We start from the raw sequence: 17,413 nt of genomic DNA on the forward strand, positions 1-17,413 counted from the left end.
TACTTTGTTGAAGCCCCTTTGGCAGCGATTACAGCCTTCTGTCTTCTTTGGTATGATGCTACAAGCTTGGAACACCTGTATTTGGGGAGTTTCTCCCATTCTTCTCTGCAGATCCTCTCAAGCTCTGTCATGGTTGGATGGGGAGCGTCGCTGCACAGCTATTTTCAGGTCTCTCCAGAGATGTTCGATCAGGCTCAAGTCCAGGCTCTGGCTGGGCCACTCAAGGACATACAGAGACTTGTCCCGAAGCCACTCCTGTGTTGTCTTGGCTGTGTGCTTAGGGTCATTGTCCTGTTGGAAGGTGAACCTTCGCCCCAGTCTGAGGTCCTGAGCGCTCTGGAGCAGGTTTTCATCAAAGATCTCTCTGTACTTTGCTCCGTTCATCTTTCCCTCGATCCTGACTAGTCTCCCAGTCCCTTCCGCTGAAAAACATCCCCACAGCATGCCACCACCATGCTTTACTGTAGGGGTGGTGTCAGGTTTCCTCCAGACATGACGCTTGGCATTGAGGCCAAAGAGTTCAATCTTGGTTTCATCAGACCAGAGAATATTGTTTCTTATGAGCGAAGTCCTTTAGGTGCCTTTTGGCAAACTCCAAGCAGCGCTCGTGCCTTTTACTGAGGAGTGGCTTCCGTCTGGCCACTCTACCATAAAGGCCTGATTGGTGGAGTGCTGCAGAGATGGTTGTCCTTCTGGAAGGTTCTCCCATCTTCACAGAGGAACTCTGGAACTCTGTCAGAATGACCATCGGTTTGTTGGTCACTCCCTGACCAAGGCCCTTGTCCCCTGATTGCTCAGTTTAGCCGGGCGGCCAGCTCTAGGAAGAGTCTTGATGTTTCCAAACTTCTTCCATTTAAGAACGATGGAGGCCACTGTGTTCTCTGGGGACCTTCAATGCTGCAGACATTTTTTGGTACCCTTCCCCAGACCTGTGCCTCGACACAATCCTGTCTCAGAGCTCTACGGACAATTCCTTCGACCTCATTGCTTGGTTTTTGCACTGACATGCATTGTCAACTGTGGGACCTTATATAGACAGATGAGTGCCTTTCCAAATCATGTCCAATCAATTGAATTTACCACAGGTGGACTCCAATCAAGTTGTAGAAACATCTCTTTGTTTGATCAATGGGAACAGGATGTACCTGAGCTCAATTTCGAGTCTCATAGCAAAGGGTTTGAATACTTACGTAAATAAGGTATTTCTGTTTGTTTTTTAAATACATTTGCAAAAAATTCAAATAAACTGTTTTTGCTTTGTCATTATGGGGTATTGTGTGTAGATTGATGAGGAACAACTATTTAGAATAAGGCTGTAACTTAACAAAATGTGGAAAAAGTCAAGGGGTATGAAATCTTTCCGAATGCACTGTAAGTCTAGATGGTAGAGTGATATTCTATAAAATATAATGGTTACCTGCAGCAGACATTTTTGAATATTACTTTATGACATGAAACCTCAAATGTAAGGCCAGGTATTCATTTGCTTGCAACAAAGCAATGTATGTACTGTATAAATTAATTGTTGGTGTAAATTGAGCCGACACATTTTGTCTGTACATAAAATATATTTGTAATATAACGTAACAAAGCTAACATGTATCACTATACAGTTGCAATAAACAATGTGCAGCTTCTTTGAGAGTTTTTCTGTATGTACAGACACAACTGTAAATGTATATTCTGTTGTATTACCTTGTTTATGTTCACGTGTCTTGGATCTAGTATTATAGGCCATACACATACATAGAGAGAGAGAGAGATTGTAAGTCTGAGAGCCCAAGCCAAGCAGGGCCTGGGTCCACAGGAGCCATGGAGATTAGGATAATTACAGGCAGTCTGCGATGAAGATGTCACTAGCAGCTCTGCCCTCCTGTGTACAACGTGTGATTGGGGAGATAGAGACAATGTCTTTGATATAGCATTTATCAACCACAGGGCCAGTGGACCATGGGATGATGAATGAAACATGACAGCCTGTAAAACCTCTGGCATGCCATTGTCCCTTCCCCTCACAGCGCTTTTATTCCACTGCTCCTGGGACTTCCAATCCAGGGTGGAAAATATAGAGAGCTTGAAGGGGAGAGAGAAAAATGTAATTTGTATTGCAGTCTGAAATTATTCCCCATGAAAGGTGTAATGTGCAAAACTTGCACCGCCATTTCCTGGTTGCTAAAATTCTAATAGTTCAGCTAATTTTATGTAATAAAACAAGCAAAGAGAATCATTGTATTTTCAGCTGTTTGATGCTGGTGTACAAAGCTGAATGTAAAAGATGTTAAAACTAAACTTAAGAATGGGAAGCATAGAAATAGTGCACATGCAACATATTTACTGCTTCTTAGATTTGCTTTCCATGGGAATGACAGATCTACAACTCTCATTTTTATGAACATTTGGTCAGGTTTCCCAAAAAGTGACTTATTGCAGCTTTAAGACGGTATGACAGAGGACATTTAATGCATCAAGACATTTAAATGGTATAACAAACTTTGGAGATGGATATTTCCTGTCTGTAGAGAAAGGAAAAGCATGTCAACACTGCAATGAATCTGGTTCCATCAGATGTTTTTCATCTGAACATCCTTTTGCAACCACTGGAGTATCAAAAAAGAACCATCAGTCAACCAATGAGACGTGTCTGAAACAAAAGCTTGTTGATAGTGTTTATTAGGAACAGCTCTTTAAAGAGCTAGTCCGCATTTGTTTTTCTGATGAAACGGAGAGGAGCGTCTGGCATCACCGTAACAAAAAAACAACAACTCTTTTCGTTGCTTGTAATAGGGCGGCAGGTAGTCTAACATTTAAGCGCGTTGGGCCAGTAAGCGAAAGGTCGCCGGATCAAATCCCCGAGCCGACTAGATGAAACATCTGTTGACGTGCCCATGAGCAAAGCACCCCTAATTTCTCCGGATAAAGGTGTCTGCTAAAATGTAAAAATGTAATATCGCAAACGGACATGACAGTGTCACCAAATAAGGATTCTAGTTTTAAAGTTAGAATCCTTATCGGTGAAACTGCCACGCCAGTTTGCGATATAATAACAACAAATAAGTTACTGCAAAGCTAATGTTAGTCATGTTTGTAACAATGTTTTCCCCCCTCAGATGTCATTGCATGCGTAATAGAACAACACTTTTTCCCCCACAACGCTCCTCATCTCTGCTTCGTCAACAAAACAAAAACAATAACAACGGCCGTGGGGCAGACAGTGGCCTTGTTTCCCCTATGTTGGATTCCATTTTTAATCCTAAAATAATCTAAAAGGCTTTAGCACTGCCAGATAGCATGCTAATGGTTGCTACAGAAAGAGGGAGCAGCTGTGCTTTTTTTTTCCTGGTTAGAAGACCATGAAAAAAGAAAAGGATTCAGGAGTGAGTGTCACTGAACTGGCTCTCAAATTTGCAGATTTGATGCCTTATTCCAATAGAAAATTGGTTCAGCTGCTTGCTCACATGAAATGAATGGGACAGTAAACCATGCATGCTGCACCAGATTCTCCTCGTGTTGTTATGAGAGGAGCCAAACACATAAAGCAATGTAAGTCACATACATTTTTCCGCCACTTTTGAGTCTCCATTTCTGTCGAATTCAAATACACATCTAGATTATAGGCATTTAGGAAAAGTGGAAAAGCCATTCCTCTGTGCTGTATTCACTGTCTAAATTGTCACTCCCTCTGCTGGAGTTGAATAAACCTGGGGAAAAGAAAGACAGTCCGCTCAAACTGAGCCATATCTATAACCATACACTTTAGAAATAACTGAAGTAAAGTCTCAAGTAAGCTCTAGAGCCATACAGAATAAAGTAGACAAAGACATATCATTTGGTTTTATAGGCAAATTATACATCTGAAACTTATGAAAGATGACTCACTTGTGAAGCTTTATGAATTCCTGGCCTTCCCCCCTCAGTGTCCTCCAGACAATCATTAAGGAATTTTAGGGAGTTGTCTTTTGATCATTTCTCACAGACATGACTAACATTAGCTTCAGGAATGCTAACACATTATATTAATTATGAAAGAAAAATAAGTTAAGCACATCTCACGATGACTCAAATTCAGACACACATTTCAGTAGTAATTTATCAACAGAGATGGGTCATTCCACGAAAAGAGTGCCTTATGGCATCCCTTTGATATATTAGCTAAACTGCGCACCAACATTGAATTTTAAAAGCCCATTGTAATGAATGAAGTGCCCTTTAATTCAATAAAACAAGAATCAATTCCCCCTGTCACAAGGGGATTTATGGCTGATTAAAGAAGAAATCGTCAACACTGTAAGGGTCAACCCTTTTACTTTATATTTCACTTAATATGCACTTACTATAGTCATTTCTTTATTTAACCTCTTTAGATGGGAACACATGTTATTTTACTAAGTTGAACCATGTGCTCTTTATGAATGTTACAATTAGATGAAATACATTTTTCTTTTTACCAGGTAAAACTTCTCAAAAGGCACCTAATTGGTAGAATGACCCAGATTCCATTCGGGTTTCCTTGATTGCAGCCACTGAGAATAAACTGTGTGATCCTCTGGTGTGGCTTTTCTTTGTGAGAAGTTCCTGTATGGTTTAGCACTCATCAACTAAAATGTTTTCCATTTGGAATTTTCATTCCTCTTCATCATTTCAAATCCATCAGAACAGAATTCCCACAAAGGGAAGTTGGATGTTCAGAATGAAAGGGGTTATGCCCAGGTCTGTGCTTTGTCCAAGGTGGAGTGGAAAGCTTCTCTGACAGTGGGCTGGCTCTCAATCAGCTGCTCATTCACACAGAGTTGAGCAGCCACAGTCAGTCCTAGCCAGCCTGGTGAAGAACCAACCAACATACTCAGCCAAGAATCTACCAGAATGGCTCTCAGAACTATATACTGTACATTCATTTTCCTCAACCGTTAGCAGAAACTCATATGCTCAGGTCACTGCAGGTCTGTTCATTCTCACATCCTTGTGTCTCGTGGAGAGAAATCATATGTAACAAAGTTCCATTTATGGATCTGTAAATCTGAGGAGCAAGGTACATGGAGATGTATCAATCATGAACATGAATGTGAGTGTAGCCTGACTGCCAGTGAGCTGTCCCCGCCGTGTATGTCTAATGAACCACCACAATGGAAAAGCCCAGTCAATGTGGCTGACAGAGCCCCGAACCCCACCTCCTCCTCCTCCCCACCAGACAAAGCCGTGTTGAATCCGCACACATACACATTCTAAGCAGAGAAACGCTGAGAGAATCAGTTCAAATGCCTCATCTTTTGAATAATGACGGCTGGGCTGATCGACTCGTATTGCTGTGCAGTCAAGGTTCCAAGACATCTTAATACCTCATACATCAAAGGCTTTGGCAGGGAATTAATAAGATGGATCCCTACAGTTAGTCTTTGTGGCTTCGGGCCTAACGGCTATGTAGCAGGTGTGTGTCAGTGGATGACTCTCTGTAGGGCAGTGGGCATGTAGTAAAGATAAGGAGTGGAACCACAGGACAATGTAATATAGTTCTTAAGGCATTTGACTCTATGCACTGCTCAAATCTGCCAGCAGTAGTATATCATCTAACTTTGTTATAGCACCCTCCTCTCTCTCTATCACTCGCTCCATCTTTACAGTGGGGCAAAAAAGTATTTAGTCAGCCACCAATTGTGCAAGTTCTCCCACTTAAAAATATGAGCGAGGCCTGTAATTTTCATCATAGGTACACTTCAACTATGACAGACAAAATGAGAAAAAAAATCAAGAAAATCACATAGTAGGATTTTTTATGAATTTATATGCAAATTATGGTGGAAAATAAGTATTTGGTCACCTACAAACAAGCAAGATTTCTGGCTCTCACAGACCTGTAACTTCTTCTTTAAGAGGCTCCTCTGTCCTCCACTCGTTACCTGTATTAATGGCACCTGTTTGAACTTGTTATCAGTATAAAAGACACCTGTTCACAACCTCAAACAGTCACACTCCAAACTCCACTATGGCCAAGCTCAAAGAGCTGTCAAAGGACACCATAAAAAAAATTGTAGACCTGCACCAGGCTGGGAAGACTGAATCTGCAATAGGTAAGCAGCTTGGTTTGAAGAAATCAACTGTGGGAGCAATTATTGGGAAATTGAAGACATACAAGACCACTGATAATCTCCCTCGATCTGGGGCTCCACGCAAGATCTCACCCCGTGGGGTCAAAATGATCACAAGAACGGTGAGCAAAAATCCCAGAACCACACGGAGGGACCTAGTGAATGACCTGCAGAGAGCTGGGACCAAAGTAACAAAGCCTACCATCAGTAACACACTACGCCGCCAGGGACTCAAATCCTGCAGTGCCAGACGTGTCCCCCTGCTTAAGCCAGGACATGTCCAGGCCCATCTGAAGTTTGCTAGAGTGCATTTGGATGATCCAGAAGAAGATTGGGAGAATGTCATATGGTCAGATGAAACCAAAATATAACTTTTTGGTAAAAACTCAACTCGTCGTGTTTGGAGGAGGAGCAATTGATCTACCAGCACAGGTATGTTCTGTTGGTGTTTCACTGGTGTAGAACATAGTTAGGCTTATGTTTAAATGTTTTCCCAAAAATGCAACAAAGAAATGCCCATATGAAATCTGAAAGCATTAATGCAGCACAATGTCAAATAAAAATGTCAAAGCTGGCATGGCAGACAGTTATGGGTCATTTAGAGAGACCACAGATTGAGACATGCATGGACAATGTGATCCCATAGGCATATTGTTGAGAGGCATCAGGCATCAGTAGTTGTTGAAGGAGGCCTCTGTCAAGAAAGTCTATAGTCCTCACAACTTTACCAAGATCATTTACTGCAAAGTACTCTGATGTCATGTGCCTATTTTCACATAGAAATTTGAAATTAAGCCAAAGGGTACCATATTCCACTCTTAATTGTACCATGTAAAGAACATTCCTCAGCCATAGTCTGGTAATATTAGAGACTGTCTATTTCTTTGACCTTTATTTTCATATATAGCCAAATAAACCTATAATGTACATCAGCCTGGGAAAAGGAGACTGGCTTTGACATGGAGCAGAGCTTTCTCCCATAGAGGTGGCATACAGCATGTCGCTGAATAGTGAGCAGAATGGTACATTTCACTGACTTACTGCAAGTCAGCAAAAACACAATTTAAAACAACATGGATGGAATAATTATAATAATAAATTGTGATTGCAATAAAAACCTAACCAATATATTGTTCCATATGTATATCCAAACCAAACCAAATTATTGTCACAGAAGTATTATCATCAATGTGGTAGTCATTGGAAACATTTAGAAACAGAGTCACACATAGTATATAGGCTAATATAGTATAGCTGGTTGAAGATTAAATATTCTTAGTTGTTTATTGCATTCATGGGTATCAAATGTGGAATAATTCAGCTTTCCCTAAGACCAAAACCATGGAACTGAGCTTCAAATTGTGGTGATGTGTAGATCTACTAATAGCTTTTAAGCCTGGGGTAAAAACTGATGCCATGACCACTGTTTCAAGTTCTTCCAACCCACTTCTGTGCACTTTTCTGTGTGGAAACTCTGTCCCGGGTTTAATTCAATCGTATACTTCTTCTAAAAGTTAGAGCAGGGTGTGATGCAGAAAGCAACCTCTTACAGTCCTACCATGTCTTGCGATCCAAGTCTATCTGGAGATCTAAATGACAGAGATTAAAGAGAGCATAGGTCATTCAGTTCCAGGAAAAGTATCAACCTTCCAGAACGAGACAGCTATTAATGCATTATATGGCTTCGAATAAGCATTCACAATAAAATATGACAAGTTTAAAGTGCATTTAATTCTAATGCTGAGACTCTGCTTTCATCCCACTTCCTTAAATCCTCAATAAACTCAATGATTTATTGACCTCTGTGCAGCTCCTGTCTTCAGTTGTTTGTTCCCTTCCAGATTTTGGGGGTGTATGATGTCAGTATTTTTCCACGTTTTTAACTTCCACAGGGTGACCTGTCTGTAGCACTGTGCTGGCTTTCCCTGTATTAGAAAAGTCAGAAGGAACTCTTTGTTTTTGTCATCAGTGTGCCTGCTTGAACTATTACCTTTAGCCCAATCATGCTAACTGACGCCGGATGACCAAAAGGAGAAGAGAGGTTAGGACATAGATATAGTGTACACTTTTGTTGTACCCTTTAGAGGTGCCTTTTCAATGGTATACCGACATGTTACAGATAAAACAAATATATTTGTCACAAGAATTTGCAATCACCTCTTAGTCTGTTGCTAACATTGAGCACATTGTTGTACTAAATCCGGTTTCACAAGTGTTCCCATGACAGTTGCAAGTCCAATAAAACGCATGAACCACATCTCCCTCGAAATGGAAATAACACTTGTAAAATGATCACATGAATTCCAGGAATGTGGAAAAAGAGAGGATACAAGTTCTACAGTGTAAGACCCTGTATGGAACCCTTTTCTTGACCTATTTCAATGTCCAAAGTATCAGTTTTAGAGCAGAAAGTGCTGCTGTTTTCTGTCACACTGTAACCCAGCAGGTTGCATGCAGCTAATAGGGACTGAAACAACATGAATGTGCTATGGGTCTTGACAGCAGTGCCACACAGCTGAAGGTCTGCGGGTTTACTGGAAGTGTTGGAAACTTACGCGCAGCCCATGGTTCTCTCCATCCCAGCCTGTACAGAGCCAGGAGGGCTGTAGCTTTTACTACACCCAGTCACTGAGGTAATGCAGACAGTTTTTGAGCAAAACTTCATAAACTTCAGACGGAATCAGATTTATGGACTACATTTATAATTTGACAAGGGCAAATGCTCTGACCTGGACAGGTCCAGTGAGGACTAATAGTGTAGGGTCGTACTGTTAGGGGACTGTGGGTCATACTGTCTGAAACAAAAAAAAAAAAAAAACTTGTATGCCTTACTGGAAACATCTAAGCACACCATTACAAACCTAGCACAAATGTAGCAGGAAGTAACTCATCTTGATGGTTTTAAGAGATTACTCTTTATTTATTTTTGCATTTTGTTGTAAATATGTCTCTCATCAGCCATAAACTGACTTGCAGGAAATGGAATAGCCTATGCATGAAATTAAGACAACAAATCAACAAGTCACACATTCATTGATTCACCAGCCATCATCACTATATGCATCTACAGGAAGAGATGCTGTAGAAGCCAAAAATCAGTCCTTTGGACAAAGTGTTTCTATTACAGTATAATACAGTTGTAAATTAGGCCTACCTGATGGAATGTGAGGGAGAGATGGAGGCGTCTCCATCTTACCCTCTTATTCTGTCATGTAAAAATGATAAGTAGTCTGAAATGCACTCTTACGAAAGCAAGTGAGGTCATCCACCCTTCTACACGAGGGTATTGTGCAAATGGTTGGCGTGATGTGGGCTACATGATTCTGGGGCACAGCTGACATATGGTTATGATGACATGGGATTTAACATTTCCAAATCGTTTAATAGCCTACATCAGTATCTATTCCCAATGGGGTTGGAATTTGTGTAATTGTGGAAATGGTCTGAGAAAAGTTAAACAATAAATAACAATAACATGTTAACTAAAAAAATGGACAATAACATTCCACTCCATCTTTGGGTTTGCGTGACATCCCAACATCAGTCAAACATATATTTGCGGTTGTGAGGGTTTGGGCAATTCAGGCAAAACGTGAAAGATGACACAGAGCGGTTAAACAATGGTTTTAATTCAACAGCTAATTTAAACTGTACAGCCTAACATCCAAATCAAAGTGATGTTTTAATGTGCCAGTGGTGAATGAGCTCATATCTTTAGATGTGAATTCACATCAGTGAACCATTCATGATTTTTTTTGCACATTGCTGCAATAACTCTGTCTGTCAAAGGCGAAGAAATACTGTTAGTACTATCCCTTGTTCCTTGTTCATACCTAACATTTACAGCTTTCATTCATGCAATATCAATGACTGATTGTCTCAAAATATTAACTCCATGAATTTATGACATGGTAGATCACTATTAGGGTGATGCTTTCTATCTACTTTGCTATGGTACTAACACAAACCTTCACAGCCACTTCAATGTTATCATGCATGTACTGATGATACATATACATCTTAAGAGAGTACTAAAGACAGGAATGGGGTGAACCAATAGAGCCACATTGAATAGCGCTGAATAGAGGTCTAATAAGAATGTAACAGGCAAAATTGGAGGGTGGCATCATGCCTATAATTTCAGCACAACCAGTCCTCCTGTTAAGAAGGCCATAAGTAATGCCTGTTTCACTGAACAACAACAAGTACACATCTGAAAATGACAAATAAAACGTGGTTTACAGAAAAATATGGAAAATGTGACTGGAAAAAGTACTAACATCAGGTTTATGAAATCAAGACACCTTTTTAATGTCACCAACTATCAAAGTGGAATAACCAGAGAAATGAACCCCTTCATTAAGTGCCATCAGATATATTGCACCAGCAGGACCCATAAACATACTGTACTGGAAAAGGCCAACCGCAATTTAACATCTAGGCCCAATGGCTATTTCTTATACTCCTTAGGCTTGGGCAGAGCTCAAACACTGATAAGCAGAGCATGGATTCATGCATGGATACTACTTAGCCTTTCATGTCTTCCATATTTGGCCACATTCTCCAATGAAAGACTGGAGGCACAAAAGCTATGCTGTGCTCTAACAGTGAGAGTTCGTCAGTATGGGCCACAGGAGATATGCAATAACATTGTTATAAAACTGCACAGTCAGAATCCAGAGATAGTAAATAAAAACAGACCAAGATGAGGTATTCAATACGAAGGGAGGTGTAGGCCTATTCCCCTGTTATGTGGTTATCAAGGATTTTTATCATAAAGCTACATCTGAATCAAAAATATATATATAATGTACTTAATTAGCATATGATTGTTTTACTTTTAACAGTGGAAGTCCCACTTTCCATCCCGTCGAATCCAGATGACCAGATGATGAGTTTTGAATTAAGATGTCACAAATTACCCAGAGAAAATACATACATTTTAGTCAATATGAGTCTCCTAGTCTCCTGGTATAGTGTAAAGAACTGCTAGAACACTAGTTACTGTTCCTCTGAGGTCCTGAAATAAATATTTTAAAATGTCAGCCAAACATAAATCCAACTCCATAATACACTGGCTACATACACTGCCAGTTGTTCCATGATTGATTAAGCTACTATAACAATACATACAGTCGGTCTATAATGCCTACTCATCTTTGAGCTGAAAGCTGGAATAATAATACAATAAAAAAAAGACTTGTAGACTGATCTCATAAATAAAATTGGACAAAAGAGATCTAATGAAAAACACGATGGAATCGTAAGTGACTAATAGGGAGACCCAACCACAACTGCCATTCACTGTAACCCAGGCCTGGATAGCTAGCTTGAGCAGGTCTGTTAGATCCAAACATAATGTTTACAGTACGTAATGTTTAGACCAACCATGGCCAGTACATCACACTCAGAGTGTGTGCTTAGGTTATTTAAATCACAGCTGTTAGCTAAATAACACACCACTACAGGGTTTCCTGGACTTTCATTGTGTGATGCGTTTTAATCTTATATTTCACTGCACAGAGAGATTTAAAGTGTTATTTCAGGATAAACTTTTACTGCTACGACACTATCCATTTTATTATCTATTAACTGACTTAGTATGCAACCTCAACTATGACTAAAAAAACATTTACATCTATACTGAACAAAAATATAAACGCAACATGCAACAATGTCATTGATTTTAGTTTCAGTTCATATGAGGAAATCAGACAATTGAAATAAATGTATTAGGCACTAATCTATCGATTTTACATGACTGAGCAGGGGCGCAGCCAGGCCGACCTACTGGGGAGCCAGGCCCAGCCAATCAGAATTAGTTTTTCCCCACAAAAGGGCTTTATTACAGACATAAATACACCTCAGTTCCATAAGCTGTCAGGGTGGCTGGTCTCAGACGATCCCGCAGGTGAATAAGCCGGATGTGGAGGTAATGGTGTCATGTGGTCTGTGGTTGTGAGACCGGTTGGACATAGTGCCAAATTTTCTAAAACAACGTTGGAGGCGGCTTATGGTAGAGAAATTAACATAAAATTATCTGGCAACAGCTCTGGTGGACATTCCTGCAGTCAGCATGCCAATTGCGTGCTCCCTCAAAACTTGAAAACATCTGTGGCATTGTGTTGTGTGACAAAACTGTACATTTTAGTGGCCTTCCATTGCCCCCCCAGCACAAGGTGCACCTGTGTAATAATCATGCTGTTTACTCAGCTTCTTGATATGCAACACCTGTCAGGTGGAGGGATTATCTTGGCAAATGAGAAATGCTCACTTACAGGGATGTAAACAAATGTCTGCACATAATTTGAGAGAAATAAGCTTTTTGTGCATATGGAATATTTCTGGGATCTTTTATTTTAGCTCATGAAACATGGGATCAATACTTTACATGTTGTGATTATATTTTTGTTCAATATACTCTGTCAAATGGACTGGTGCTGACATGTAACTAAGCAGTGATGATATTTCACAATATAATGCCAAACAAAGCATAAACAAATTAAAAAACATACTTTTACTGTACACATCTTCAGGGTTGCCAAACCCTTCTATGGTAAAGAAAGTTAGAATGGAGTCAGCACTCTCAGATGAGAATAGGCCTCAATTTTCAAACCATATAATTAAGATTGAATACATTTACATAATATGTGGCCTTGTGGTATGGCAAAAGTAGAGCATCACTAATAAAATAAGCTACAATAAGCTAAAATAAGATACAAATCTTTATCCACTTCAAAACGATGAACTCCCAAGACTACTAGGCTTAGTAGAAACACATTTTTTAGCAATTAAACACTGGAAAACTATTGAATACAAACTGTGGGATATCCACTGCTGACAACTGTGAAACCCACTGCTGTAAAAGTGATAGAGAACCATTTAAACCCAGATGATAGATGTGGGGAGGCCTCCCTGCCATTTACTCCATTTTAGTCCAATTCATTCCCAGATGAACAATTTGGACCCAAGCTCACAAAACACTAACACTGTCTGCATTGGCCTCTAGCTGTAGCACAGCTGTATATCTCCCCCTGCAGATGCATATTTTAACACTATGGGGCCAGCAGCAATAACACTGCAGAACATTAAACAGAACATTCAACTGGAGTCTGAGAAGGAAAAGGGGCTGCTGGTAGTAAATGTACTTTGTGTTACTTAGAGTCAGAGTAATGTGGGACAGCTCAATGCCAGCATGGCTCCTTAACCAAATGCTCAGTGAATGAGATTCCACAAACTCAGGTTTTTAGCTGCTTCTGGTTATGTTATCCTGCTATTTAGGAAACAAATTGATACTGCATTTCACCATCAGCATCCATATATTTTAAAAGCTAAACAAAGGAAATCGAAGTACAAAACTAATCGGACTATCCGTTTAATAAGTATTGTACCGAGTGAATAGTAAATGATGTAATCTTCCTAGTCTCTGATCTTGAATACTTAAATCAGTGCCATCTCCTCCTCCTCTGGACTCAAACAGAAAAGAGAGCAGTAAGTCTATCCACATGCAACCACTTTAAAATCAAAGATCATTTCTAGTGTAAGCTCATATCCTCTAAATAGGCTACTCAATGACATCAATATAGAAATGAAGAGCATCAACATTCAGGTTGTCTTTCACCTTGTCATACTGCCTTTGAAGTGTAATATATATATATATATATATATATATAGTTTTTCCTGACCGATCCTCTCCTGATCATGGTCCTGTGCACCTTCACAAACAACAAGCGGATAATAGCATGAAATCTCTCCTGTTGCTCTCCTCAATCAATGCATAGTAAGTAAAGTTGCATACAGTACTGACATACAGGTATGCTGCAATTCCACATCAACAGGGCACTGCCATTCATGTTCATTCTCTAGCACCCTCTGGTGGCATTGTCAACACATCAGCTAAAAAGGAGGGGCATACTTCAGGCAAACACTACCATGGTTACTGATTACTGTTCTATTTAACTAGGCAGTTAAAAACAAATTCTTATTTTCAATGACTGCCTAGGAACAGTGGGTTAACTGCCTTGTTCAGGTGCAGAACGGCAGATTTTTATCTTGTCAGTTCAGGGATTTGATTTTGCAACCTTCTGGTTACTAGTCCAATGATCTAACCACTAGGCTACCACTAGGCCACTAAGCTGACCTCTCCATGACAACCAAAGCAGTATCCATAAACACTAAACACCAGAAGGCAGTGGCTTGGACTCACTATAAACTCTAATAACGCCATGACTGCCATTAGCTCATTTGTCCTAGGTTCTAGTCACCCAGCAGCAGAGGCTCAAACGGTTAAAAACAACAAACCTTCATTCTGTGTGTGAGCTGAGGACGGCAGACAGGTTCTCCTTCGTGCTTCAAGCTGAGAATCTCTGCTGTAGAGGTAAGACAACTTCTGTAACCATATCAACCCAGAATATAATTCAGTATACCTTAAAATGATAATTCTACCATCACAAGATATACAGTATATTTGCCCATTTGTAACATACACTGAATCTGCTTAAAACTGGCATGTAATCTGTGCTGTACTATGAGATGGTGCACCCCTGATTCCTCTTATCAGAACCTCTTGGTGTGGCTCTTGCTTTGCTAGATGTTGCTGAACAGACCACTAGCAGGAACAGGTGAAGAGGTGGGACCCCAGGGGTCCATCAGGGTGAACGTGGAGCTGCAGTACAAGCTGGGAGAGAAGACCGAGGCACGGCTGCAGGAGAAGGGGGCATGGTGTATCGAAGAGGTCACCCTTAGAGAGCATTACTACGACACAGAGAGCTTCCACCTGGCTTCTCAGCAGACCTGGCTAAGCAAACAGGGCAGTCAGTGGAGAATGATCATAGGTAACAATCCATACTCTTCCAACAATATGCCACCAGAGCCAGATAGTCAGGCTGCTGGCTCTGGATGTCCCTCTACAGTCTGGGGAGAGAAGCTATGTGTGGATAGAGATGAAACAGAAGGGCCAAAGGGCTGTGAGGACAACCCCCTTTCTATTCCAGAGATAGGACAGATCCAGGGTCAGCCCTGTCCTCCTGCACCCCAGTACAGGGAGCTGACTGGCCACACTCCCATCATCCAGCACCTGGCTCACTGCTTAGGGGTCCCAGTGAGAGATCAGGAGAGCTGCAGCAGCACTGAGGCCATGAAGGCCTTCCTGGAGCTGGCAGGGATCCAGAGTTATGGCAGCTGGACAAGGGCCAGGAGGATGGAGTACAAGCTGCCTGGTGATGACTGCACACTGGTGGTGCAGAAGAACCACAGCGTGGGAGGATCTGCAAACAATGAAACTGCACTGGTGTCCATGAGGGCAGACATTTTACATATTGGCCATGAACTGGAGAAGATGGAAAACGTGGCTGCAGAGCTTGACCTAAGGCCCTTATCTCCCAACTGACCATGTTACAAGCTACTGTTTATGGTTATCTAAGCGTTTCAAACAGAAGTTCATGGCAAGAGGACAATTGACCCAAATTATTAAATGTTTATCTAGGTTGGTGTCTAATCCATTTTACAGTTCAGGTTGTTATTTTCACCGTATGCAAGCCATCATGTGGATGTTGTTAGTAGGCCCACCTACGAATGATAACAGCATGCACAAGATGATCAACGTGTTGCATGATGCACTTGCTATTGTGTTGCGCGAGAAATCATTATCGCAATGCCTGTGGATAAAAAAAAGTCAGTAGCTAGGTTTACATCCAATTTGCGACAGATTTTCATGCGAATATTCTAAAATCTACATAAAATAAAACTTTCCCAATAGAGATGTTTCCATCAAACTGACTTATTGTGGACAAACGTCTGTGCATGATGACATAGGGCACATAAAAATACCTTTTGAGGTTACATTTCCTATGTAGTAATGAAAAATATAAGTTAAATGGGTTCCGATCGCATTTTCAACACAACTGATGGGTTTTGTCACAAACTGTCGTTATATAGCAAACGTGCCCACTCTGGCCTTGGCACGTGCGCTCTAGCCAACACCTTACAGATACAGTACGGGTAGGTTACCTACATTTAAAGGAGCATCAAGCATATCAAGTGCACTTTCACCACCCTGTGAGTTTGTTATGTTCTGTTAATTACTGATGTCCCCTTTAAGAGCGGAGCGCCCTTGGTCATGCGCAGTCTTTTGCTCTGTTATTCTTGTACTAACTAGTTTTAGTAATTTTGAAGCTACAGTTCATTTTCTTGTATTCGGAGTCTTTCTTGTTATATAAATTAGTAATAAGAGTTTTACCGACCACAAAAAGATCCCACCATGTCGAACGAACAAATTGTGTCACTACCATCAGCCAGGTAATGACTTCTCATGCATCAGGTAATTCATCCTCATGAAATGTTTGGATGGAAACCTGGCTAGTGAGAGACTGCTTGAATTCAGTAAAAAAAAAAGATTGGTCTAGTTGGTCTAGTTGTCATAAAAAAAATCTTCGGTAATGTAGCTAGTGTTTGTGTGCAACATCTACATTTTTTTTAAATAAAATGTTATGTAACATGTGCCAAATACAACTGGTGTAGAAAATAAATTGTAAGAAGAATAAAATAAAATACACAAGAATGGGAGTTATATTCAGGGAGTACCAGTACCATATCAATCTGCAGAGGTACGAGGTAGTTGAGGTAGATATGTATTTGAAGCCAGGGTAAAGTGACTATACATCAGGATAGATAAGAGTAAAATAAACAGAGTAGCTACAGCAAATGAGGAGTGTGTGATGTCCCTCTGCTGGCGAGGTCATATCTGCAGTTTCTGCACCCAACAATGTCTCACCTACAACGTGCTCGCCTCCACCTTTAGTACAATAAAATTACTGGACAAGGGTGCCAAATGAGCATCTTTATTTTACAAATAAAAACACATTTTCTATTGACATTTCATAGTATCATAAAAAAGCAATTTACAAGCTTATGAACAAAAATAAAGCAGCACAGAATGATTATGAGTAAAGTATAATTTGAATAAATATATTTTTCATGCTATAAAATAAGTTCAGAAATGGCAAGTTAAAAGTTAAAGCATCAGCTCTAGCTAGCTTCATTTACTTCATCATTGTACAAAACAGTAGAGTTGAGGTTCACAGTTGGGTTGTATGTAGAACGGACTAGAGGCAGGTGGACGGACAATAGGCCAAACTAAAAAGGTCTCCCCTGTTCCTCAGCATTGAAGCTCGTCACATACATGCAGAGTGGGAATGGAAAACATGGGTTCAGTGAGACCCTTGAGGCAGAATGTTTGGGAACCACTGACTGAGGATTTGTTTCCCCACCTGAATATAAGTTCACGTTGAATTCTACACACGAGCTGTATGCCCAGAGTGACCACTTTATAACAC

General features: G+C 40.5%; 1 protein-coding gene across 1 annotated transcript; it reads left to right on the forward strand.

The window, feature by feature from the left end:
• The first annotated feature begins 14,258 nt into the window (after positions 1–14,258).
• On the forward strand, positions 14,259–16,621 carry si:dkey-191c17.2 (uncharacterized protein LOC100005628 homolog). The gene is made up of 2 exons (XM_021605856.2): positions 14,259–14,457; positions 14,671–16,621. The coding sequence occupies exon 2, from the start codon at positions 14,671–14,673 to the stop codon at positions 15,466–15,468; it is 798 nt and encodes a 265-aa protein (XP_021461531.2). The 5' UTR covers positions 14,259–14,457; the 3' UTR covers positions 15,469–16,621.
• Positions 16,622–17,413: the final 792 nt, after the last annotated feature.

Source organism: Oncorhynchus mykiss, chromosome 6 (assembly GCF_013265735.2).
Source record: "Oncorhynchus mykiss isolate Arlee chromosome 6, USDA_OmykA_1.1, whole genome shotgun sequence".
Classification (NCBI taxonomy): domain Eukaryota; kingdom Metazoa; phylum Chordata; class Actinopteri; order Salmoniformes; family Salmonidae; genus Oncorhynchus; species Oncorhynchus mykiss.

Coding starts and splice junctions, on each gene's coding strand:
- si:dkey-191c17.2 (XM_021605856.2), top strand. CDS start 14,671: ATGTTGCTGAACAGACCACTAGCAGGAACAGGTGAAGAGGTGGGACCC.